The sequence below is a fragment of the Pan paniscus genome, chromosome 2 (genome assembly GCF_029289425.2).
Source record: "Pan paniscus chromosome 2, NHGRI_mPanPan1-v2.0_pri, whole genome shotgun sequence".
Classification (NCBI taxonomy): domain Eukaryota; kingdom Metazoa; phylum Chordata; class Mammalia; order Primates; family Hominidae; genus Pan; species Pan paniscus.
In genome coordinates, this window is record NC_085926.1 from 49,776,377 (window position 1) to 49,801,081 (window position 24,705).

At 56.0% G+C, this 24,705-nt stretch overlaps 3 protein-coding genes across 5 annotated transcripts; 1 reads left to right on the plus strand and 2 right to left on the minus strand.

The window, feature by feature from the left end:
* Positions 1-610: 610 nt before the first annotated feature.
* CDHR4 (cadherin related family member 4) lies at positions 611-12,574 on the minus strand. Its single transcript, XM_063602366.1, has 20 exons — positions 11,320-12,574; positions 9,616-9,670; positions 9,099-9,289; positions 8,846-9,008; positions 8,678-8,769; positions 6,802-6,912; positions 5,821-5,924; positions 5,506-5,642; positions 5,075-5,258; positions 4,826-4,979; positions 4,487-4,580; positions 3,683-3,886; positions 3,463-3,602; positions 3,041-3,191; positions 2,734-2,954; positions 2,348-2,490; positions 1,783-1,839; positions 1,594-1,681; positions 1,320-1,347; positions 611-772 (listed from the first exon to the last, which is right to left on the minus strand). Exons 1-20 carry the CDS (start codon positions 11,452-11,454, stop codon positions 711-713), a joined length of 2,514 nt encoding a protein of 837 aa, XP_063458436.1. The 5' UTR covers positions 11,455-12,574; the 3' UTR covers positions 611-710.
* A 276-nt stretch (positions 12,575-12,850) lies between these two features.
* INKA1 (inka box actin regulator 1) lies at positions 12,851-14,886 on the plus strand. Of its 2 annotated transcripts, none has more exons than XM_034956483.3 (2): positions 12,851-13,219; positions 14,037-14,886. In XM_034956483.3, the coding sequence occupies exons 1-2, from the start codon at positions 12,986-12,988 to the stop codon at positions 14,841-14,843; spliced, it is 1,041 nt and encodes a 346-aa protein (XP_034812374.1). In that variant the 5' UTR covers positions 12,851-12,985; the 3' UTR covers positions 14,844-14,886. The 2 variants fall into 2 exon arrangements, with proteins under 2 accessions (XP_034812374.1, XP_034812375.1); XM_034956484.3 differs by having other exon boundaries at positions 13,085-13,299.
* A 178-nt stretch (positions 14,887-15,064) lies between these two features.
* On the minus strand, positions 15,065-23,918 carry UBA7 (ubiquitin like modifier activating enzyme 7). 2 transcript variants are annotated; one of them, XM_003818848.4, is made up of 24 exons: positions 23,612-23,918; positions 23,359-23,527; positions 23,129-23,263; positions 22,942-23,048; positions 22,528-22,618; positions 22,288-22,423; positions 21,989-22,086; positions 21,750-21,896; positions 21,153-21,335; positions 20,864-20,971; positions 20,631-20,711; positions 20,396-20,551; positions 20,142-20,307; positions 19,857-20,062; positions 19,694-19,758; positions 19,421-19,604; positions 19,269-19,343; positions 18,831-19,014; positions 18,241-18,323; positions 17,875-17,967; positions 17,591-17,782; positions 15,930-16,022; positions 15,754-15,854; positions 15,065-15,293 (listed from the first exon to the last, which is right to left on the minus strand). In XM_003818848.4, exons 1-24 carry the CDS (start codon positions 23,665-23,667, stop codon positions 15,164-15,166), a joined length of 3,039 nt encoding a protein of 1,012 aa, XP_003818896.3. In that variant the 5' UTR covers positions 23,668-23,918; the 3' UTR covers positions 15,065-15,163. The 2 variants fall into 2 exon arrangements, with proteins under 2 accessions (XP_003818896.3, XP_008970498.3); XM_008972250.4 differs by lacking the exon at positions 19,269-19,343 and having other exon boundaries at positions 23,612-23,850.
* Positions 23,919-24,705: the final 787 nt, after the last annotated feature.

A 24,705-nucleotide genomic window follows, 5' to 3' on the forward strand; every position in this document is an offset into this window, starting at 1 on the left:
CCGTTGCACTCCAGCCTGGGCAGCAAAGCCAGACAGCCAGACCCTATCTCCTCTCTCTCTCTCTCTCTCTCTCCCCCTCTCCCCCTCTCTCTCTCTCTCTCCTTCACACACATACACACACACACACACAGACACACAAGCAGCATTGTTCTCTCTCTTCTGGATAGGAAAAGGAAGCAGGTGGCCCTGAGGAGACATGCTGATTGGAGGCCCCTCAGTCACTGACAAGGATGATAGCATATTACTTCTATAGAGCATCAGTCACACTGTCAGTCTGAGCATCATACAATACCTTCTTAAAAGAAAAATAAAGCCAGGTGCAGTGGTGCGCCCATCGTCCCAGCTACCCAGGAGGCTGAGATGAGAGGCTCTCTTGAAGCCAGGAGTTAGAGGCTATAGTGTGCTATGATAACACCTATGGATAGCCTCTGCATTCCAACCTGGGCACCATAGTGAGACCCTGTCTAAAAAAAAAAAAAAAACCCTGAAAGAGAAAAGGAAAACCTTACTGCTCCCTAGAGTCTGTTCACAAGGTAGGGAGTTGTCCAAGTGAGAACAAGGAGGCACAGATTTCAGAGCTTCTCCCACACGTTGGCTACAAGGCTAGAACTTTTCTTTTTGTAATTTTGTTTATTATGAATCAACTTGAAAATACAGCCCATGATGGTGTGAAAAAGAAATTCCACACATAGTAAGACAGCTACTTGGCCTCAGAGCCAGCGCCGGGCTCCTGTGTGTGTGTTAAACAGGTAGTCTCTTCCTGTACCTAAAACTGGTAGGAGAGAGAGGAGAGCAGGGGGTGCTGCTGGCCCCAGAAGAACTGCCTCCCTCCCCCTTACTTAAGGGTAGGAGATTATTCCTCCAGGACCCTCAGTGTGACATCCCACCTTCGCTGGAATCTAACCTGTCCCCTCCCTCCCTTCTCAGCAAATTCTCTCAACTCTGACTCAAATGCACAGGAAGCCTCCTTGATTCTCCAACACTGGACACCAGCTTCCCTAAGGCAATACCAGATTACTCTCCCATAAATCACTGGTGACACTGGACTATCTGGGGGCCTCTCCCCTCACCATCATCCCTCCTCCCGTTGTGGGCAGAGACCAGACCAGATATGAGTCATCTCCTGACCCCCTAGACGTTTGGCAAAGGATGGATGAAGAGTGAGTGGGGATGAGAGCAGACCCCATTCAGGAAAAAAGCAGATAGATGGTGGGTTCCTGGGAGTAGGAGGAGATATTGAGATGGGGTAAATAGAGGAGGAGATACTCAGATGGGGTGAGGGCCCAGGCAGAGAATAGTTTAGGAAGAGGGGGACTCACGGGAGTCCTTTGCTCTGCCATCAAAATGCTGCTGAGGGAAAAAAAAAAAAAGGTGCAATGAATTGAACCCTGCCCACAGGGGAGCAGATGAAGGCCTGCCCCTAGGGGGCCAGAACCCCACCTGCCTCCTCCATTCTGATGGTGCTAGTGTGGGCATTTCCACAAGGATACCCATTCATGGGAAAAGGGGCATGGGAAAAAAGGCTTGGAGGGGGCAGGGGAGTACTCTGAAGCACCCTTGGTGCCCACTACTTGAGATGGTGAGCTGACATACCAGACTCATGACACTGCTGGGTGCCTGGGACATCTCCATCTTCGGTGCCTCCATGAAACCCTCGATGGATCCCTCAGTTCCCTGGATGCTGGGGCAAAGTACAAGCAAGAGTACAGGGCAAGGCTCTGGGCCCCAACCTGAGTTTAAGAGATGGGCTCCCAGGCATAGAAGTATGCAAAGGAGACTGACCTGTTTAGCAGCAAAGCCTGGGCTGGTTTGCTGGGTGCTTGCAGCAGCTGGGCCAACCTAAAATGCCAGGAGGAGTAACGAAGCAGTGAGGGCAGCAGGCCTACTGGCTCCAGGAACCAGCACCATTCACCCATTCCTTTATATTGGGAACAACCAATGTCTGTATGCAGTGCCCACATTGTTACATCCCCTTTCCCTGGGCTCAGTCCTATGTCCACAAGGAACTTCAGAGTCTACAGGAGCAGGAAAGCTTTCCAGTGGAGGGCAGAAGTCAGGAATAGGGGTAAATGCCCAATGTATGACAGACTCACAGTTTCAAGCCCTGAGCTTATCTACCCTCCTCCCATTCCAAGACTGGATTCTGCCGGTGATGGAAGTTGCTTCCTCCCAGTGTCTCTCTGACCCTAATCTAAAGACCTCTGGAGGGAGAGTAGCCCTCCTCAATATCAGTTCGTCACCCACCTACTTGGGCATTGTTATCTAATCTTGGGTGAAACCACCCATCACAACTGGGGTCCATAGGTGGGTTGGGGGCAAGTAGGGAGCACAAGGATAGGATCCCTACCCCTGGAGGAGCCTGCCAAGAAGCCAGCCTAGGGCCAAGAGGAGAAGAGCACCAGTTGCTGTCAACACCACCACAAACCAGGGCTGTGGCTGCCAGAAAGCCTCTGTGTCTGTCACGAGCATGGGTGTCATCGTTGAGGGTACCTGAAAAGGAGGCCACAGCCTCACCACTGCCTTGCCAAAATGCCCTGACCATCCAGCCTTCCAACCCCTCCCTGGGCTAAGCCACCCCACACCCATGATTTGCTCTTCAACACTGCTGGGCTCTCCGCACTCTGCGCTTCCCTCTGAACTGCCTTCCCCATAGTTCCACCTGAAAAACTGGGTCTCCTCACTCTCCAAGGTCCACCCTTCCCACCCTGCTGAGGGCCCAAAGAGCCTCCTCACTATGGTTCTGTGGGTGCTGGTGGCCACTGTGCTGGCCCTCCGGGGAACTAGATGCACAATAATGGTGGCTGTGGTGCTGAGGTGGGGGGTGGAGGGGCCTGCATCGGCCACACAGATCAGTAGCTCATAGGTACGGGGCTGCTCTGGCCAGAACGGCCCCAACACAAGGTCACTGTGCACCAGGATGGCCCCTTGCAGGATGAATCGGTTCTGGCTATTCCCTGAAAGCAGAATGACAGGAGGAAGAGACCATTGCTGGCCTTGGCCTGCCCCTCACTCACAACCTGGTGGTGCCCATGTACCCTACCTCCCACGATGCTATAGGAGTAGGTCAGGCGCTGTGGTTCCTGAGGGATCCGGCATGACACCTTGGTCACCTCCATGCTACGGCCCAGAGGAGCATAGATGGTGAGTTCCTGAAATGGGGGCTCACACTCGGGGGCATGGTCGTTCACATCCTGCAGAAAGGAACCAGGTTAGGAGTGGGTGGAACCCACTCCCTAAACCTCTGAGCCAGCCCCTCAACTTCTTCTCACCACAGCCGTAGCCTAGGCATCAAGTGATCAAGGCATCACACAACAGGCTCCAGAGCTTTCAATTAGGCCCCACTCTTCTCCAGCCAACTCGTGGAAGAAACCAAGGCACAGAGTGGAAAAGCAGAATACCACAGGGCAATCTGAACTCCTGTCTTTCCAAGTATTTATTTCCAAAGCCTTAGGACACAATTACCTCAACCTCGATGGTAATGGTACAGGAGCCTGAGCGGTGATGGTTGGGGTTCTGGTCTTGGCCATGGTCAATCACAAGGACAGTGAGCCTGTACAGCCTCTGCTGCTCATAGTCCAAAGGTCCCAGGAGGTGAACTTCCCCTAGAGGGGGAGACCACAGCTTCAGCCTGCAGGGCCAACTCTGGCTCCCCGTTTCCATCCCAGCCCTGGGGTGGATGTACCGCTGAGACGGTCCACAGCAAAGGTGGTAGGACCACCAGGGGTGTAGTACTCAATGTTGTCATGAGGGTAATCCATATCCGTGCCCACCACGGAGCCCAGTAGAGTGTGGGGCGCCGCATCCTCCTGAACCCGGAACGTGCGAGGGGCACAGGCTGGGGAGAACTCGTTGATGGGTGTCACCATCACCAGTACCGGCACCTCAGCTGGAAGTCATTTGGCAGTCAAGGAGCTGGCCTGGGGTAACTATCCCTGAACTGGGGGTCTGAGGAGGGAGACAGGGCCCTGCCCTGGGGGTCTAAAGAGTGAGAGGGTCTGCTGGGCATGGTGGCTCACGCCTGTAATCCCAGCACTTTGGGAGGCTGAGGCGGGCAGATCACGAGGTCAGGAGATCGAGACTATCCTGGCTAACACAGTGAAACCCCGTCTCTACTGAAAATACAAAAAATTAGCCGGGCGTGGTGGCCGGCACCTGTAGTCCCAGCTACTCTGGAGGCTGAGGCAGGAGAATGGCGTGAACCCGGGAGGCGGAGCTTGCAGTGAGTCAGGATCGTGCCACTGCACTCCAGCCTGGGTGACAGAGCGAGACTCCGTCTCAAAAAAAAAAAAGAGAGTGAGAGGGTCTAAAGGGAGGGCAGAAGCCTTCCCCTGCTGGGGGTCTAAGAGATATATCTTCAGGGTCTGAAATGGTGACAACCCTGCCCTACTGGATTCTGAAGGAGGAGAGATGACCCTGTCCTGAGCATGGGAAGCGGGAGGACAGAACAGCCTTGTCCTGGGTGTCCAGGCCGGGTGTGGTCACTCACTGGTCATCTGGGGCTGGCCACCATCAAGCACCAGGATGGAGGCTGCATGCTGGAAGCAGGCTCCAGGAGTGTCACAGTCCAGTGTGGCATTCACCTAGCCAAAGGGGCTAGAAAGTGAGGTCCAGCCAGGGCCTGAGAGAGCCCTGAGCCACACGGGGCTGCTGTAGGCCAGGGCATCCGCAAATATCTTGCCTGGATCCTGTTTTCCAGACTGCAACACAGGTTGGCTCGACAGCCATCCCTCCACCCCCACTCCCATGGTCTCAGAGACCCTTGGCCCACCCACCCCTTCCCACTGCAAGCACCCTGCAAGTGGGTCTGGGAGCTGGGGCTGGGCACCTCAAGGACTCTGTCATAAAGGCAGAGGCTGGCAGGGTTGGAAGAGCTGCGGAACCACAGCTTGTAGTCCAGGGTGGCACCAACAGAGTCCGGATCTTCGCAAGTGAGAGTATTCAGCACGGTGCCCACAGGTGCAGTCTCCGGGATTTGGGACCTGAGAGTATGCAGTGGCAGCAACGCAGGAGTCTGGCAGTACCCTGAGTCATGGCTCTGACCCCAGCAGCCCAAGTATGGTTCCCGTGTACTCACACCAGAAGCGCTGGGAGGCAGCGTGGAGGCCAGAGGTTGACCAGCTGCACATTCATGGTGAGATTGAGCTTGGCACTGGCCCACGGCCGGCCCTGCTCAAAGGCCTTCACCTGCAGCCTGGAGACCGCGGTGCCTGAGGTGCGAGCTAACTCTAGGGGCGTGGTGGTCCGGACCACACCGTCTGCTGCATGGGGTGAGAGAACACAGAGGTCAGGGGTCAGGGAACACAGAGATCAGCCCCGCTCCCAGCTCAGTCCCACTCCCGCCAGCCCACCAGATCCATAGGCAAAGGAGGCCGCTGAGCCTGGCCCTCCTGCTGCCTTCTCCAAGACCAGGCCCCCAAACAGGAAGGTGAAGAGGTACTATGGGTCACCTCTGGACCAGCCACAGAGGCATCCCAGTACCTGCCCCCACCCCCCAACAGCTCTCACCACGACCAATGGAGAAGAGTGGGCTGGGCACCGGAGACAGGATTTCATAGTGCAGGTCGACACCCCGGGCCTGGACCTGAACCACCTCACTACCGGGGGCCAGGTTCTCAGGGATGGTGATATTCTGAGCCTGCTCGCTGGACCAAAAGGGGGGCACTGGTTCCTGCCCATTCCTGCTCAACCTGTGGGTCCACAGCTTCCTTCCCTGGGCCCCCTCCTGTCAGGGCTGGGACTCAGCTCCAGCAGCCTCACCCTACCTGATTCCCTGGGGCTAGGCCCTTCCTCCCTCACTGTTCCAGGGTAGGGGAGCCTTACAGGAAGGAGACCTGGCTGGAGGGAACAGGCAAAACCTTCACTATCACCATCCCTTGGCAGCTTTGCCTTTGTCCAAAGGACACTGAGATTTGCAGCTGGAAGACCTGTGGTGCACCCAGAACAGAAAAGGAGCCAGATTGTGTGTGTCCACCTCTTTGTCTATGCCCAGTCCTCCCCTTAAATAGGCAACCTCACTTAGGATCTCCAAAAGGATCTTCAACTTCCACTCTTCCCCATGATCCCCATGACCTGTCACTCTGCTGACAAGTATTCCTTTAAGCCCCATACCTTTGGGCCATCAATTATTCCATTAGGATACAAACAACCCAAGAGTGATATCTGAATCATTGACAATGTGAATTATCATCTTAGAATTGCTGAAAGCCACCTCCAGACTGCACTGACCATTTTACTCAGAACTTTTTTTTTTTTTGCCCATGTTGGAGCACAGTGGTATGATCTTGGCTCACTGCAACCTCTCCACCCCCTGGGTTCAAGCAATTCTCCTGCCTCAGCCTCCCGAGTAGCTGGGATTACAGGCATGCGCCACCATGCTCAGCTAATTTTTGTATTTTTAGTAGAGACGGGGTTTCTCCATGTTGGCCAGGCTGGACTTGAACCCCTGAATTCAGGTGACAACGCCCACCTTGGCCTCCCAAAGTGCTAGGATTATGTGGGTGGGCCACTGTGCCTGGCCATTACCCAGGACTTTCTCTTACTGTGTGATTGCCCTAAACACTTTTCTTTCTATTAGAGGGCTTGTGAATTCCCAGAGAGAGGGATTCCTCTTCTTTCTAGAACTCCAGAGCCCAGCACAGAACCAAGCTAAGGTGGGAGGACAGACAGCATGCAGCAGCAGGTCCAGGTCTGAGAGAGTCAGTATTAGTCAAGGAGGCCAAGGAGGCCAAGAATAAACAAATTTCTAAAAGGTAGGCACTCTACCCAATCCATAAACACCCTCAGATTCCAGGTCATGCTCACCTTTTGAGCCTGGCCTAGGAGGCCCTGGGATGGTGCCTGCAGCCAACCTTGCTCATTGATGGAGAAAGGTCCAGGGAAGTGTGGCAGGTCCTGGGCACTGATAATGCTCATCTGACAGAACAGAGATGCTGGCAACCACATTCAGCCCCCAGTGCCCTGAGCACCCCCATCGACAACCCAGCAGCAACCCTCCAGCAACCCAGCAGGCACTTGCCTACACCCAATTTATTTTCCTTCCTTCCTTCTTTCCTTTCTTTCCTTCTCTCTCCTTCCTTCCTTTCTCTCTTTCTTTCCTTCTCTCTTCCTCCCTCCCTCCCTTCCTTCCTTCCTTCTTTCTTTTTTTTGAGACAGAGTCTCTCTCTGTCGCCCAGGCTGGAGTGCAGTGGCGTGATCTCAGCTCACTGCAACCTCCACTTCCTGGGTTCAAGCGATTCTCCGGCCTCAACCTCCTGAATAGCTGGGATTACATGCCTGTGCCACCACACCCAGCTAATTTCCTTCCCTCCCTTCCCTTTCCTTCTTTGCTTCCTTCCTTCCTTCCTTCCTTTCTGTTTCTGACAAAGTTTCACTCTTGTTGCCCAGGCTGGAATGCAATGGCGCAATCTTGGCTCACTGCAGCCTCCACCTCCTGGGTTCAAGTGATTCTTCAGTCTCAGCCTCCCGAATAGCTGAGATTACAGGTGCCCGCCACCACGCCTGGCTAATTTTGGCATTTGTAGTAGAGATAGGGTTTCGCCATGTTGGCCAGGCTGGTCACGAACTCCTGACCTCCAGTGATCCACCCGCCTCGGCCTCCCAAAATGCGGGATTACAGGTGTGAGCCACTGTGCCCAGCCTGACACCCAGTTTTCTCATGCTTCACCACTGACCCTTATCCCAGCCTGGGCTTCCTGACTTCTAGCCCAAGCCCTGGCCGCAGTCCTCAATCCTTTTTGCTTTTAAGCCAGTTACTGTTTTTAAATACTTTTTTTTTTTTTTTTTTTTGAGACAGAGTCTTGTTCTGTCACCCAGCCTGGAGCAGTGGCACAATCTTGGCTCACTGCAACCTCCACCTCCTGGGTTCAAGCGATGCTCCTGCCTCAGCTTCCCAAGTAGCTGGGATTACAGGCACACGCCACCACGCCTGGCTAATTTTTGTATTTTTAGTAGAGACAGAGTCTCATCATGATGGCCAGGCTAGTCTCGAACTCCTGAGGCCACCTGCCTCAGCCCCCTCAAAGTGCTAGGATTACAGGTGTGAGCCACCGTGCCTGGCCATTACTTACATGTTTTTTTTTTTTTTGATTACAGAAATGATACAGAATTGTCATAAAGAACTGAGAACACATAGCAGATCTTGAAAGAACTCAGCCCCTGGTTGGGAGCGGTGGCTCATGCCTGTAATCCCAGCACTTTGGGAGGCCGAGGTGGGGAGATCACGAGGTCAGGAGATCAAGACCATCCTGGCTAACACGGTGAAACCCCGTCTCCACTACAAAATACCAAAAAATTAGCCGGGCGTGGTGGCGGGTGCCTGTAGTCCCAGCTACTCGGGAGGCTGAGGCAGGAGAATGGCATGAACCTGGGAGGTGGAGCTTGCAGTGAGCCGAGATTGCGCCACTGCACTCCAGCCTGGACGACAGAGCAAGACTCCGTCTCAAAAAAAAAAAAAAAAAAAGAACTCAGCCCCTGAGATGTCCTGTGGGAACAGCCATGGTCACTGGGGAGTGAGCAGCCCTCAGCAGCTCTCTCCAAGAACATACATCATGTAGAGGCTCATCTATGCCTCTGCTGCAAGGTTCCTCTTCAGGCTGTGCCTGGCCAGGTGGGGGTTAATTTATTATCTCCATCCCCCCACCCCCATCCTGTCACCCACCGTCCCATGTTCTGGGCTTACCTGCGCTCCGTGGAGTTCTAGGCCTGGGAGGAGCAGAGTGTACAGCCGAGCCCCAGGTGTGACTGTCTCTGGCACCTGAATCATTTCCCCAGCTGGCCAGAGTGGAGGTCAGGGAGGATCTGTTCAGGCCATGGCTGCCCCCACCCTGCCGGCTGCCCCTGGCCTCACCTGGGCTGGCAAATTGACCAGCACACTGGATATGGCTAAGGTCCCGCTGCACATCCACAGAGAGTGAGCCCTCCATCACATGGTTGCCACATGTGAACTTCAGCTGCAGCTTGTAGTGGTTCACCATCAGGGCATCCAACCGAGCAGAGCTGCTCAAGGTCAACTGGGGTGGGTGGACAGTGCCATGTGGGGCTTGGAAATTTTAGGTCTGCCCTTGTGCCCCCACAGTCCCCAGCTGTACACATGACCGTACCTTGCCCACATAGGTCCCTTGCCACCTGGCCAAGCTGGGTGGGTTGAAGAAGGTGGTGGGTGGCTGGACATTGAGCAACTCCAGGGTGGGTGTGGGCGTGTAGGAGGAGCAGTTGAAGGATAAAAACTGAAGGATTGTGCCAGGCCCCTGGCTCTCAGAGACATTTATAAAGCAGGGCAGGCTGCAGAGGTCTGTGAAGAGCAGAGAATTCAGGCTGGAGGCCCCCAGGCTGATGGAACCACACATACTAGCATAGTCCTATCCTTTTGCCACAGGGCCTGGCCATGCCATGGGGCCAAGCAGCTAAGGCCTTTCCTTGTATCCAGCATCCAGCATTTCACAGATGGGGAGTGAGAACTTGACTGAGGAAGTGGCCAAGAGAAGGGGTGAGGGCCAGGGGTTCAGATTCTTACACTTCCCTACCTCTCCCCCAATCCCTGTCCTCCATGGTAGCTTATCTGGGAAGGGTCAGGACTCCAAGGGAAAACTACGGTTCCCCCACCCACCACCTCCTCACCAGAGACCACCGGAGCAAAGAGGAACACGAGGAGCCTGAGCAGCACCATGATGACCTGAAGACACAGACAGCAGAGGAGGCTTCAGAAAGCTAGGCTGTTTGTCTGACTCACCCTGTTGCCAGGTCAGTTGCTCAAACATAGCTGGGCAGACGGGACTCCTGGGCCTCCCAGATTCTATCCCCACCCATCCCTGGTGACTGAGTTCTAGACCTCTGGCAGGCTTCCAGAGGCTCAGAATATCCCATTTTCCATTGCCCCCATTCATTACAACTCTGAGGGCATGGAAGGGGAGGAGGATTAAGGTTCAGATGAGGAAACTGGTCATGCAATCCGTGGAGATAGAGCAAGCACAGCACCCAGGAAAATTTGGCCCAGGACCTGCTACCCCACAGAGTCTCAACTCCAGCTGGACCCCCTCCATTAGAACATTATCTGCCTATAAAAAATGAGCCCAATCGTCAACAAAATCTCTCAAAACTTGCTGGGTGTGGCGGCTTACATCTGTAATCCCAGCACTTTGGGAGGCTGAGGTGGGAGGATCGCTTGAGCTCAGGAGTTCAATATCAGCCTGGGCAACAAAGTGAGACCCCATCTCTACAAAAAATTAGTTGGGTGTGGTGATCCAGGCCTGTAGTCCCAGCTACTCTGGAGGCTGAGGTAGGAGGATTGCTTGAACCCCAAGAGATCGAGGCTGCAGTGAGTCATGATTGTGCCACTGTACTCCAACCTGAGTGACAGAGCAAGACCCTGTCTCAAAAAAAAAGAAAAAAGAAAAAAAAAAGTTGTCTACATCCAACAAGCAAAAGGAATCCTTTATGATAGAAATATAAATACTGGTTACCGTTGGGAATATCAATTGGATAGGGCACCAGGTGGCATCCAGGACTTGCTGAGGATGTTCTATATCTGGGTGGCAGCTGCACAAGTGTCTACAGATTTTAACATTTACTGGGCTGTAACTTTGAGATCTGTCTATTTATTGTATTTATATGTCAGTTTTTTTAAGTTTTCTGGCCAGGCACGGTGGCTTATGCCTGTATGGGAGGCTGAGGCAGGAGGATCGTTTGAGATCAGGAGTTCGAGACCAGCCTGGACAACATGGTGAAACCCTGTCTCTACAAAAAAAAAAAAAAAAAAAAAAAAAAAATTAGCTGAGTGTGGTGGCACATGCCTGTAGTCCCAGTTACTTGAGAGGCTGAGACAGGAGGGTCACTTGAGCCCCAGAGATCGAGGCTGCAGTGAGCCAAGATCATGCCACTGCACTCCAGCCTGGGTGACAGAGTGAGGCCCTGTCTCAAAAAAAAAAAAAAACGGTTGTCTTTATTTGCCATCTCCAGTTCTTCAGTCCTCACTCTCTTCTCCACACACTCTAATCAGGCTTGTCCCTCTCTACACAAAACTGCCCTTTGTCAGGGTTCCCAATGACCTATGCACTGCCGAATCCAGTGGTTTGTTCTTCACCCTCACTGCCTAGGCAGCATTCAATGCTTGCTCCCCTTGGGTCCCGAGTCCCCACATTCTCAGATTTCTCCTGGCTGTTCCTGCTCAGCTTCTTTGATAGTTCTGCTTCATATCTCCCCTACCTCCACCTCATGGAATGTCCCAGGGCACAGTCCCGATTGCTGTCTCCCTCTGACTACACTCATTTCCTCCCACCCCACCTTATCCAGGCCTATGGCCTTACATACCATCCATTTACTCACTATGCCTCCCAGATCCAAGGCTCCAGTGCTGATCTCTCTCCTGAAGTCCAGAGTCATACACCTAGCAGCTGACTCTGCAACTCCTCTTGGATGTCTAACAGGCATCTCAAGGGTTACGTGTCCATAAATGATCATTGGATTTTCCTCTCCAAACCCACTCTTCTCCAGTCTTTCCCAGATCAGTTTATGGCAATTTCATCCAACCAGCTGTTAATGCCAGAAATGTAGGAGTCATGCTTGATGCCTCTTTTCCTGCCCACATCCATGCATCAGCAAGACTTGATTTTAGTTCCAAAACATACCCCAAAGTGACCCCCTTCAGTGCACCTGCCCTGCCCAGGCCTAGGCCCTCCCCTTCGTTGCCTGGATGAAGGCAGGGACTTCCACTCTTATTGCAGAATCCTTTTCTGAAAGCAGCTGGGATTATCAAAACAAGGGCTAGCCCAGGTCATTCCTGCTCAAAGGCCCCCATTGCTCCTCATCACACCAAGAACAAAACCCAGATTCTGCTCTAAGGCCGTTAGAGCCTGGTTTTGCTGACCTTTTCCCTCCTGCCACCACCACCAATCACAGACACCTGGGCCTTCTTTATGTTTGGCCCTGTCCAGCTCCTGTCCCTCGGGGTCTTTTCCCTGGCTGCTCCTTCTGCCTAGAATGTTCTTCTTCTCCTTCTTCTCCTTCTCCTTCTTCTCCTTCTCCTCCTCCTCCTTCTTCCTTTCTTTTTTTTTTTGAGACGGAGTCTCACTCTGTCGCCCAGGCTGGAGTGCAGTGGCGCGATCTCCGCTCACTGCAAGCTCCGCCTCCCGGGTTCACGCCATTCTCCTGCCTCAGCCTCCGGAGTAGCTGGGACTACAGGCGCCCGCCACCACGCCCGGCTAATTTTTTTGTATTTTTAGTAGAGACGGGGTTTCACCATGTTAGCCAGGATGGTCTCGATCTCCCGACCTCGTGATCCGCCCGCCTCGGCCTCCCAAACTGCTGGGATTACAGGCGTGAGCCACCGCGCCCGGCCAGAATGCCCCTCTTCTTGATTGCATCCTGATGTCACCTCCTGTGAGACTGACTTTCCCCAAGCTAGCCCACGGCCCTCATTCCCTTGTATTTTCCTGTTGCTAGTATGTCCAGTCTGTCTGCAGCCACACTACCCTTGAGCCTAGCCTGTGTTGATAGAGCAGCCTCAGCACCGACCCTCAGTCTGCACCTGGTACCGGCAGAGGGAATGCCGACGGTCGCGCGTCGCCGCTGGACTCGCGACTAGCCAAGCACTCCCCACTAGAGGGCAGTCCCGTCTAGCTCGGTTGGGACGCGGCTGAGGCCCCGCCGGTGCGCTGCCACAAAGTCCCGCCCTCTCTTGAGTCCTCAGACGGGCTGAACCCCACTTCCATCCCGTTCAGGGAGTGCCAAGGCCAGCCTCATGAATGGGTCCCGTGGGTCAGGCCCCGAGGGTCCACAACCTCTCTGGGTCCGACCATCCGGGGTGCTCTGCCTATGTGCGGGCGCAGCACGGCGCCCCGTGGGAGGGACCGCTATTTCACCATTGAACAAACGGGGAGGATGAGGCCCCCGCACGGAGGCGACCTGTCCTGCGTCACGCAGCAAACGCAGGGTCCACTCAACAGTCTGGGGGCTCGGGGGTCCCCGTACCGACCCTGTCCGGCTTCAAGTTATGACCCCGCCCTTCCCACCCAGAACCGCGGCGGAGTCGGGAGGGACGCCGGGTTTTAGCCCCGCCCCCTTTGGCCGCGGGGCCGGGGCGGGGCAAGGCTGCCAGATGTCGGGGCGGCGGCGGCGGGAGCTACGGAGAGCGAGGAGTAGCGCAGGCAGGCGGAGGCTGAGGGCGCCGCTGGCCGGCCCTCCCAGCCCTCTCCGCGCGGCTCCGCCGGGGTTCCAAGAGGAGCCAGTAGGTTCGGTGGGGGCCCTGGCATGGACATGCACAGCGCTCGGCTTGACAGCTTCCTTAGCCAGCTCCGCTGGGAACTGGTGAGGCTCGGGAGCGGGTGTGGTTAGTGAGGACGCGTGCGGGATGCCAGGCTGCCGCCCGGCCGGAACAACAGACGGGTGCGGGGTGGCTCCAGCGTGCCGGTCCGAGGCGGGGTGGGGGCGGCGTGGCGCATATGGCTCAGATGGCCCGCGTCGGGTTTCGGACGGTTGGGAACTGAGCTGAGCATCAGATAACAGCATCCAGCTGGCCGTGCTGCTGGAACGGCGCGGGAGGAGAGAGTGGAAGGGGGACTTCTTTGGGGGCGGGGCATGGGGCGGCAAGGGACTAACGAGGTGCTGGCGCTGCTGTGAACGCCCCCTACTTCAGGCTGGCCTATGCCTCCCTTCTCTACCCCTCACCTAGCAAGCGCTCTTTCTGTGAAAGACGCTTTGGGCTTTGGGAGCTGAATCCCCCAATAGGCACGGGATGCCCCTCCAGTCCTGGGCAGGACCTACTTCCCCGTTCAGGCCCGCAACCCTGCCTGCCTGCCCGCCCGCCCTGGTGGCGGGTGCCGACTTGCCCGGCCCTGCATGCTGCAGCCTGCCAGACTGCCACCAGGTCGGTGGATGAGAACCACACCAGCTTCGAGTGCCAGCACCCCTATGCCTGCCCTGTGCTCACTAACACCCTGCTGCCCAGGCCAGCAGGCCTATCTAACCTTCCTGGACCCTCTGTTCTCTGGGCTGGCCTGGTGACAAGTGATACCTCTCCGACTTCTGCCCTCTCTTCCCCTCAGTTGTGTGGTCGGGACACAGGCTCACCCTCAATGCCTGGTCCCCTGCAGCCAACCTCCCAAACTGGCCCAGATGTGCAGCCCAGCCACCAGCTTAGGGCCTCGGGTGCCTTGGAAGAGGACTCAGTCTGCTGTGTGGAGGAGGAGGAAGAGGAGGAGGAGGAAGCAGTGGTGACAGAAGACAGGGATGCAGCCTTGGGAGGCCCCAGGGAGCATGCCCTGGACTGGGACTCTGGCTTCTCGGAGGTGTCAGGCAGCACATGGCGAGAGGAAGAACTGCCTGTATCCCAGCGCCCAGCACCCTCAGCACAGCCCCTTCGTAGGCAGCGCCTCTCAGTCAGTGGCCTCCCCATGCCCAGCAGGGCCCCTGTAGCCAGTGTACCACCTGTCCACCGTCCACGGCCCAAGTCCACCCCAGACGCCTGCCTGGAGCACTGGCAGGGACTGGAAGCAGAGGACTGGACAGCAGCCCTACTGAACAGGGGTCGCAGTCGCCAGCCCCTGGTACTAGGGGACAATTGCTTTGCTGACTTGGTGCACAACTGGATGGAGCTGCCTGAGACAGGGAGTGAAGGGGGTGACGGAGGTGGGCACCGTGCCCGTGCTCGGCCCCCTCAGTTCCTGCTTGGCCTCTCTGAGCAGCTTCGGCGCCGGCTGGCCAGGGCTCGGCGGACAGCTATGGCAGGAAAGCGGCTGTCATGCCCACCTCGCCCAGAACCTGAACTGCCTGCGGATGTCTCACGCTTTGCAGCTCTCATGAGCTGTCGTAGCCGCCAGCCCATCATCTGCAATGATGTCAGCTACCTCTGACCCTGCCCTCCAGCCTGGGACAATAAAAGCCTTTTTTCTAGACTGTCCTGGCTCCATACCCCTGAGGCACTAAGAGGCAGCCCCAGCCCTGTGAGGCACTGCCCAGGCAGACAAATCTTCTGAAGAGCTTTTTTTCTCTGTGTGAAGGTCCCTGTCATGCCCATGTCACACCTGTGTGCATTAGTGCACTGTTTTCTATCGTCCGTCCTCTCCGCAATGCCTTCCTTTAACAATCATTTATTGAGTGCCTACTGTGGGCTTACAGTGCAGGGCTTGGGATCCAGGGCTCCATTGAGCTAGGTGACAGGGTGGCTGCCTTGTCACAGCTCATAGTGCAGAGGTGGGAAGGCAGTGTCCTCCTCGTCACCCTCACAGCTCAGCTCTAGCACCAACACCCGCTGCCCAGGAGCAGGTACCTGGCCTGTCAGCTGCTGAACCAGTTCTGTCACCCTGGTGGGGGTGGGGTTTAGGGGAGATTGGAGAGGTGAGCCGTGGCAAGCAGAAGGCAGCCTGGCATGGACTAGAGAGGGTGCTGGCAGGCCGTCAGGAGCCCAAGCCAGGAGCAGGAGCTGCTCAAGACAGGAAGCATCTGAAACTATTTTAGGAGCAGCTGATGAGGCAAGCAGGAGGCAGGAAGCTATGGGTCCCTTGGGAGTGGGCTGTGAAAGGGGGGCTGTGCAGCATGTGGGGAGCCCGTGGGGCTGGCCAAATAGGCAGCTCCTGAAGACTCCTCCTCAGGCTCTCGGCCCTCACCCCACCTCCAGCCTGTTTGCTGGCTCCATTTGGGGAAAGAATGCTTGGGAAGGTGTGAGGGGCCCAGAATGGGGCTGGGAAGACAAAAGGCAGTGTGGTCCCTAGCCCCAGCCTCCAGGGACTGGTGGGGCCTGTCTAAAGCCCCAAGCGGGCTCACCTGAGGGGCAGGTGCTGGGCCTGCTTTTCAGGTGACCATCCAGCCGAATAGAGCAGGGCTGAGCCGTGCAGCAGGATCCTCACCCTCAACCCGTGCTGCTCCTAGAAGAGAAAGGTCAGACACCAGCTGGGCCGGGCTGGGCTGAGCCTGGGGGTTGGGGTAGCAACAGGACACACCTGAAGATGAGCCAGCAGCGACTCCAGGGTCCTCTCAGGCTGCCCAGCTGGTACCTTCAGACGGTCCCAAGAGGTCCACTTCAGGTGATGGAACTGGGATGAGGTAGAGGAGGAGTCAGAGACTTCTTACCTCCCCCCAACCCCCATCCCAGTTACCAGCAGCCTTTCCTAGGGGAAGAGCTGGACTAGCAGGAAACAGGAGCCAGGGGGTGGGGGGCGGGGGGGAGGTGGGATCTGGGCCCAGAGTCTCAGCCCCCTCCCCGTCCAGGCCGGGGCCAGCACAGGAAATGGGGCTATGGGGCCCGCACAGGGAAACAGACAATCCATCACATGGGCCAGTTGTGAGAGTGGGGGATGAGGGGGTGGTGCTTCCTGAGGAAACCCAGAGCAGGGCCCCTGCAGCCTCTGATAAAGCTGCTTGTTCCTCAAAGACAAGGCTGGGAGCTGGGGTGCACATCCTGTCCCCCAATCTTGTATGTACTGCCAGTGCCTTGGGCTACTCATTGGGACACAGGGGCAAAGGGCACAGTGACCACCAGGGCCCCACTGTCCCAGAGACCCCAGCAGGGATACAATGCATAGAGGCTTCCTCCTCCTGTCCCCTCTTTCCTTCCAAGAGTCTTGGGGTTCTGGGACCTAGAGCTAAGGACAGAAGGATGGCTGGCAGGTATCTAGAGACCAGGACAGGGGGTGCTTATCAGCCCCTGAGAAAACACACTGGGGTCAAGCTGAGACTAGGCTAGAGGTGAGATGGGGGCTTCTCCTTCACCCGCTTCACTCTGTGGACAAAGGCAGCCTGTATGCTGGTTAGAGGCAGGGTGCCTCACAAAGGGGCTCTGTGTGCTAGTCCAGAGGGACCCCAGGCTGCTCAGCAGAAACCCAGTGCTGGCCCATGACCTCTGCCCTCTCCCCTCGTGAGGGCATTCCTTCTACCCTCATCCTTGCCCCAAGGAAATGCCAACTGCAGAGCCTGGGCACAAGGCTGGAGGCATTCACAGCGCTGCAGTCACAGGAACACAAATGCCCACAAGCCCAGGAACACACACGTGTGCCCACATGCATCTCCATGCATGCCCACATTGAGGACACAGGAAGATGGGAGCCCTGCACTCCCATCTGATGCACAGATGTGCAAACTTGCTCCTTCCATACCCACACTCCGGGGATGCCCAGACCCCAGTTGCACTCACAACTGTGACACAAATACACTCAGGGCTGCAGACCCCACACCTCTAGTGGCAAGCCTATTACCTTTTAACTCAGCTTGTAGGAGGTAGGCCAGGGCCCCCGTACCATGCAGGGGGAAGCTAGACTCTTTCTGGGGCTGATGCCCTGGTCCCCTCCCCACTACCTACCCCTCAGGGGTACTCCAAGGAAGGAGGGGACTGCGGGGGATGTCTGGCTCCACTAATGAGTTAAAGCTGCAGCTCCCCCAGATCCTGGGCTTTGGAGGATTGGGGGTGGGGATGGCTGATGGCTGCTTCCTGTGTCTGACAGGTCCCAGCCTGGCTTCATAGCAGGAAGAGGGCTGGAGGGAGTCTTCAGGACTTCTGCACAGTCTGAGTTTCAGTGAGAGCCGGCAGCTAGATTGGGGCCTGTATGGGCAGGTGCAGGGGAAACCCAGGCCTAGTAGGGCTAAGGGTGGGGTATCATGGGCTCACCGTCTGGATGGCTGGGGCAAAAGGCATATAGCGGATGAGGTAGTTTTCAGCCAGATGTAGGTAGCTGTGGCGAAAGGCACTACGAGGCCGTGGCCCACCCACCACCTTATACAGCTCCAGGCCCAACAGGCCTGCCACAGCTGCTGTAGTGGTGGCAATGGCTGGGATAATCTGGCCCACAATTCGCTTGCTCTGCCAAGGACAAGAGATTTGGTCTGGGCCCAAGGCGTAGGGCCAGAGTTTGCCCTCCACCTCCAGGCCCAAGCCTCAAGGGGTGGGGTTACCTGGGCACGGTTGACCGGTGGAATCCCGTAGTTCTGACATCTCAGGCTAGCTGCCGCTACCACAAAGTCCACATGGAAGTTGCTGTCATCATCCTGTAAGGCCCAAGTCAAAGTAGTGTTAACACTGCAGCTGTGCCCCTCACCATGGCCCACTGCGTGTCACTGCACAAGTCTCCACACAGTTCTGTCGGGGGGTTGCCCCACATCTCCTCTTGATCAGACAGGCTGAGGTTCAGGGAATGTGAGCTGCTTCCAGGGTCTTGCTGGGAGAATTCAGGCCAAGGGGCTCCAAAACTACCTTATTAGCTCCTGACCTTTCTCCACAAACTCCCCAGCCCCACTCCTCACTGCCACTTGGGCACCCACCTTCTCAAACATCAGAGGCTTCAGGGGAGGGCCCACACTCCAGACTTCCAGGGCTTTGTTCAGTTCCTTCTGCTGCTCAGGGCCTGTCAGGGGAGGGGATGTTGAGGCAGTCCTTAGCCCCTGTCTCCTGCACTCTTCTTGGAGCCCTGTGCCTATTCTTGGTCTTTGCCAAGCCTGTCACTTACTATTCCCTGATCAAATCAAGAAGCCCCCTTAATTAATGCTACAATCTCCCCTCTAGAAGCCCCAGTCTTCACCCATGTGTGCTCATGACCTCTGTGACCCTGTCCTCACCTGCAGGCCATAGCTAGACACTCCCCAGGAACCAATGGACTTTATTTATTTACTTATTTATTTTGCCAAGAATCTGCCACAAGAACTGGGATGTGGGGTAGGCAGCAGGGAGAAGACCTACTGAGGGACCAGAGGATAAGCCTGAAACTATGGAGGAGTGAGGTTAGGAGGCCTGAGAGGTAGCAAATTGGCTGTAGATCCCCTAGGCCCTATCTTCCTTCTGCAGCACAGGCTGAGGACAGGACAGGTTCAGGCCTTTGAAAGACAGCATGAGGGGCCGGGGCCAGGAGCCTCACCAAACTCAGCAGAAGCCGAAGCCAGCTCTAGATTACTAGCAAAGATGGGGGCCATCTGTTGGGGGTCAGGCTGTGGCAGCAGCTTCAGCAGCTTCCTGAGTGCAGTCCAGTCCTGTGAGCCAGGCAGCCCATGCATCTGGGCATACAGGTTGGCAGCTGCCAGTACGTAGAGGAGGTGTATGTCCTGCAGCCAGACCAAGAGCAGGAACAGAGGCATGGGTGCGAGTGAGCACCCATGTATGGGTGCATGGGGTGGGGGTCACTGTCCATTTGTGGATCTGTTTGAGTGCCTGCCTTTGCCTCACATGTAGACACCCATATATGCACAAGCATGGCTCTCTCTGGGCATCTGTGCATCTCTGCAGAATGCAGAAATGCCTACCTCTGCTCTGAGGGGCCACATCTCTATCTTGGAGCTCCCTACAGAATCCCACTCACTTGGTTGGTGTCAAACTCCAAGGGCTGGGGACACTGTTTGGGACCTGACCAGAAGGGAGTTCCATCCTCAAGCACCTAGGTAGGTAAGTAGAAGCTGCTGGGCTCAGTCTGGTCCCCCTGAGCCCCCAGCGTCCCAACCCCTAGCCACACACTTTATTAGGTGGAAAGTGCCTCAGCAGCTGTTTGATGCCATAATGAAAGCAGAGTTTCCAGTGGCCAAGAGCCCACGCCACACAGTCTTGCCAGTTCTGTGGACGCACTCTCAGGACCCCAAGCACTGGCTTCAGTAAGGTGAGTGTCTGTGGCTCATCCATGTCTGCCAGGGAAGTGTGTGCCCTGCAGAGAGAGGAGGAAGTGTGAGACTGAGTCCTGCAGACTCATGCTTGGAGCCCTGGACTCCCATCTGCCTCTGTTGGTGGCCTTACTGTTGGTGGTGGTTGATGGTCTCTGCAGACAGTCGGAAGAGTTCTTCAAACTCATGCCGGGCCCACTGTGGAGGAGGGAGGAAGAATGAGGTGTCAGGTGGAGAACAGGTCTGTAGCTGAGGGCTGAGCTGGGTGGGGTGGGAGTCTCCAGGGTGCTTCCTACCTGCAGGGTGTGCTCGGCTGTGCTAGGGAAGTACCGCACGGTACAGACAGGGTAGGGGGCATCCTCAGAAGCTGCAGCTGAGGCAGGGGCTCTGTAGGCCTCAGTCACATGTGGCATGAATACTGTAGCACTGCCCCAGGTGCCCAATGTGCCTGCCTCCAGCAGTGGCTTCAGATAGTGGGTGCAACGAGCAGCCACATAGCGCCCTGGCAAGGGAGCAGTGGGTCAGAAGTGGGACTGGCACAGCTGTGGGCAAGGGACTGACCTCCGAAGTCAAGCACTCACGGGCCTGGAAACTGTCCAGGGCAGCAGCCACACCATCCACACGGGAGAAAAAGTTATCCCCATAGATGTGCTCTGTGGTGGGATCCAGTGGGTAGGTGAGCGGGATCACCTGTAAGTCTGGGTTCAGGCCCCGGGCAGCTGCTGCAGCCACCTCTGCCTTGGGTCTCTGGGAAGAAGGCAGGAAGATGTTGGGTGGGAAGCTGTATGGGAGGACGGTCTGGGATGCAGGAGTGTGGAGAGGGGTCAGCACTCACACCAATGTCCTGGGACCTGAAGAGGAACTGACGGCTGAGATTGGAGCGCTCTATGTGGTCCATGTCAACAACAGTCAAGCCCCCGCTGTTCCCGGCCCCCAGTCCCACTAGGGCAAAGATTTTGAGCAGCTCACAACCAATGGCACCAGCGCCCACCTGTTGGCAGGAACAGCCTTAGCCAGAGGGGCTGGGCTGGCTCTCCCAAAGGCACCCCCAGTCTCACCCCACAGCTCACCAGGAGGTAGTGCTGGCGTCTCAGTTTCTCCTGAAAACCAGCCCCAAACACTGCAATTTGCCCATCATAGCGGCTGCCTCTCTAGGGGACAGAGACAGGGGTCAGTGATGGCTACTGGCCTGCATCTCCTTCTTATACTGAGTTTTCTGAATCAGGACCTGGAGGGCATTCCTCATGCTTCTCCCCTAGTCCTGATTTTGGACAAGGCTTGCACCCCTATCCCAGGCTCTCACCGGGGCACAGTCCTCAGGACTGGGAAGGAGCTCCCCATCTTCCGGAAGACAATCGAGGGCATCAAAGTAAAGCCACTGGTCCAGAGGCATGAACTTCCTGGAGATTGCCTAGGGGCAGCACTTCAGGCTGGGCACTCCTGCCACCTCCTGACCCCCCTCAGATCCTGGCTGGAGGCTTCACCCAGGTTGGTGAAGGCTCCAGGGCTGCTCTCTAGCGCTGGGTGCCCTCTGACACACACACTGATCTCCACATCTTCCCAGTACCCCCCACACCTATGCCTCTGCCCACCTTCAGCACTTCCTGGGCAGCTACTGCACCCAGCATGGCCACCATAGGGCTCAAGACACCTGCACTGCTTAGGGCGACTGTCCGCACTAGGGCCTCATCCAGTGGCTCTTCCAGTGGCTCTTCCTCTGTCCGCTTCAGTGGTTCCAGGTCCCGGGCCAGGCCCACCACGGTCTCTGCATCAACCTGTTGGTAGGACTCTGTGGGCATAGTAGCCCCAGCCTGAGCTCTACTCCTGACTCAAATCCTTCCAGCCACCCTCCATCCACCCTGTTCCACAGAAGAGGAAGCAGAAGCCTGGGTGGGAAGGCCTGGCCCTGCTGCCAGCCTGCACAGCACCACCAGAGGATGCCCAGTACCAGACAGCAGTCCAGGAGGCTTCACTAATGTGAGTGCAGCTTCCAGCACAGATCTGAGGGGTCGGGGTGTAGCAGGAGTCCCCAGGATGTGTGCCTGGCATTTCCATGGAACCAGTCTCTACTCTAAAGGCTGCAGTGTTGGGAGATCAAACTTGGATTTGTGAATGGTCATTGTTGCCTCTGGCAGGTGGGACCCCAATAAATGACAGAGGCTGGGGGTGGGAGCAACAGGACTACTCACAGGATCCCAGGGCTGGGGTGGCCGGCCATGGAGGTGCTGGAACTTGTGCAGTGCACAGAAGGCCTGATGCAGGCAGTGGGCATGGTGAACTTCCTGGGAGCTCTGGGCCACCACATGGGGCTGGAGCAGGGCTGTGTCCAGGGACTTCTGCAAGGGCACCTGGCTCAGGGTCTAGTCCAGAATGCTATGGGCCCCTCAAGGCGACCAAGCTCCCCTACCTCAGATGCACTTGCACTCACATGTCTCACAGTCTTGGGTCTCTTGACTTCAGTGATAGCCCCACCACGCAAGTACCGAGAGAAAGTTGTTGTGTCTCCAATCTCCAGGGACCCATCCTCTGAGGGAGTTCCAGTCTAGTCAGTAATGATCCTTGAGCCTGAGTAGTTCCCACACCCCATCCTATCTTGCATCTGTGTCCCAGACCTTGCTGCACCTTGTAGAAGGTGGAGGGAGAAAAACCCATCCCAAGGGCCAGGCTGTGCTCACTTCCAGTGGAGGCTTGGGCCCTGCGCCTGGAATTGGAATGGGATTGGCTTACCCCGCACGTGGATAGACCGGGGATCACAGTCATTGAGCTCAACCATTCCCTCAATTCCCGAGAAAGTCACCAAGTCTCCATCACGGAAGTAGTGGGTATTGGCCCCTTTCCTCAGAGTGAGAATGCCAGGGGAGCCCTGGGTAGGAGGAGGCTTGGCTCAGGGTTGCCTGGACCTGCCTTCCACAGGCCCTGGCAGCCTCTCCTTGGTCAGCAGGTGAATGCCTACAGCTTAGCACCCACCTGGGAGATGTGCTGGATGGCAGCTGTCAGGGGTTCTGCCTCTGTGGGGTCCTGCACAGTGAAGTCCTCACCAAAGTCACAGAACAACTGCCTGAGATGGGGTGGTAGGGGTCACTGAGGCGGCTTACAGATTGTACTTAAGGATAGGGGATACTAGGGCAGGGCCAGAGGGCCAGAATTGGGAAAGGAATGCAAGGAGAGGCTTGGGAACTAGAATTTGAGAGGGTTACTGGAGCAGGTCTGGAGGCTAGGTTGGAGGAACCAGAGGGCAGGACTGGGGACCAGAATCAGAAAGGCATGCTGGGATAGACCTGAGGCTGGTTGGAGGGGCACTGGAGCAAGCCTGGAGCTGAGGACAGCATGAGGCCAGTTGCTGGCTATAATATGGTAGGCTGGGCAGGCAGTCTTACTCACCCCACGAGGCCCCGGGTGTCAGCCGCCAGAAAGCAAACTCCATGCTTATGACACAAGGTACCCACCTTCAGCTGCTCCTCCAGCTTTGCAGCAGTCAGCACCACCACCTGGGTGGACACAGTGATCAGCAAGGCCAAAACCATTGCCCAGCCCTTCCTGCTCTTGAGGGCTGCAGGCCTGAGCTGACCTGGAAGTCCAACAGCAGGTCCTCAGTGATGTCACCCGTGTGCACGACGACCTGGACAGCTCTGTTGAGCTGAGCCAAGAGCTCTTGAGAGGCCTCGGCTCTGCTCCTTTCCAAGTCCTGCTCTGAGAGGAGAAACTAGGGAGAGAGCCAGTGCAGCCTGAGCAAAGACACTCGTCTTGGGCCGTGCCCCCACCTTGGTCTGGCAGCCCATAGCCCCCCAGGACACTTACCTGGGCAGCCAGGTCGGACCAGCAGGTGGGGTGGGGATCATGCAGAGTGAGGCTGCCCACACCCATCAGAACCAAGTTCTTGGCCACCTCGGCCCCCAGGCCCTGCAGGCCTGACACCAGGACCCTGGCTCCCTGAATCCTCTGCATGGCAGGTGAGCCCAGCACATACCTGTGGATGGGAAGCAGAAGGCAAGCAGTTGTAGATCAAGGTCTGAAGACCATCCCACTCTCCACCCCCAACCTCGGGCCTCACAGCTGTCTTGAATACAGCTCCTCATCCAGTAGCTTCGAAGCGTCCAGGGCATCCATCCTCAAACCTGGGGCTGAACAGTAGGCTGCAGCGCTCAGAGATAGGGTCTTTGTTTAGGTGGCGGTGACAGTAGGGGCCAGTGCCCTGCTGTAGCCAGTGCAAACAGGAACCAAGGCCAAGTGAATAAGGGACGCTGCTGGTCACAGCTCTCTTCCTGGCTCCTCTGGAGAAAAGAAAAGTGAAAGTTAAACTATGCTCTGAGCTGGCTCCTGATCCTGCCTCCAGACGCCAGCCCCAGACAGGCCATTCAGGGTCTAAAACCTGGGATGAGTTCCAGGACTCCCAAGAGGTGATCAGTCTCTGAGTGTCAGACCTGAGGGTGGGAGGCATGGGGCAGCCACATTCACACATGTTCTTATTTTCCTTTTAGACTTTTATTTTGAAATAATTATAGACTCATAAGAAGTTGCAAAAAAAATAGTGCAGAGAGGTCCTGTGTCTCCTTTTGCCTTCTTAGGAACCTGGGGCCAGTTCTCTGGGAGATGGACCACTGTTTGTCACGAAACTACGTAATAGCCAAACCAAGTGCTGTCTTAAGTTCTTTTTTGTTGTTGTTGTTAATTTAGGTGAAATTCATGTAACATAAAGTTAACAATTTTAAAGTGTACAATTCAGTGGCATTTAGTGCATCCACAGTGTTGTTCAACCATCACGTCTATCTAGTTCCAAAATATTTCATCACCCACAACGAACATACCAAACACATTCAATAATTACCATACATGTGGCCGGGCGTGGTGGCTCACACCTGTAATCCTAGCACTTTGGGAGGCCAAGGCGGGCGGACCACCTGAGGTCTGGAGTTCAAGACCAGCCTGACCAACATGGTGAAACCCCATCTCTACTAAAAGTACAAAAATTAGCCAGGCATGGTGGTGCATGCCTACATGTAATCCCAGCTACTCGGGAGGCTGAGGCAGAAGAATTGCTTGAATTCGGGAGATGGAGGTTGCAGTGAGCTGAGATCGAGCCACTGCACTCCAGCCTGGGCAACAGAGTGAGACTCAGTCTCAAAAAAAAAAAAAAAAAAAAAAGAA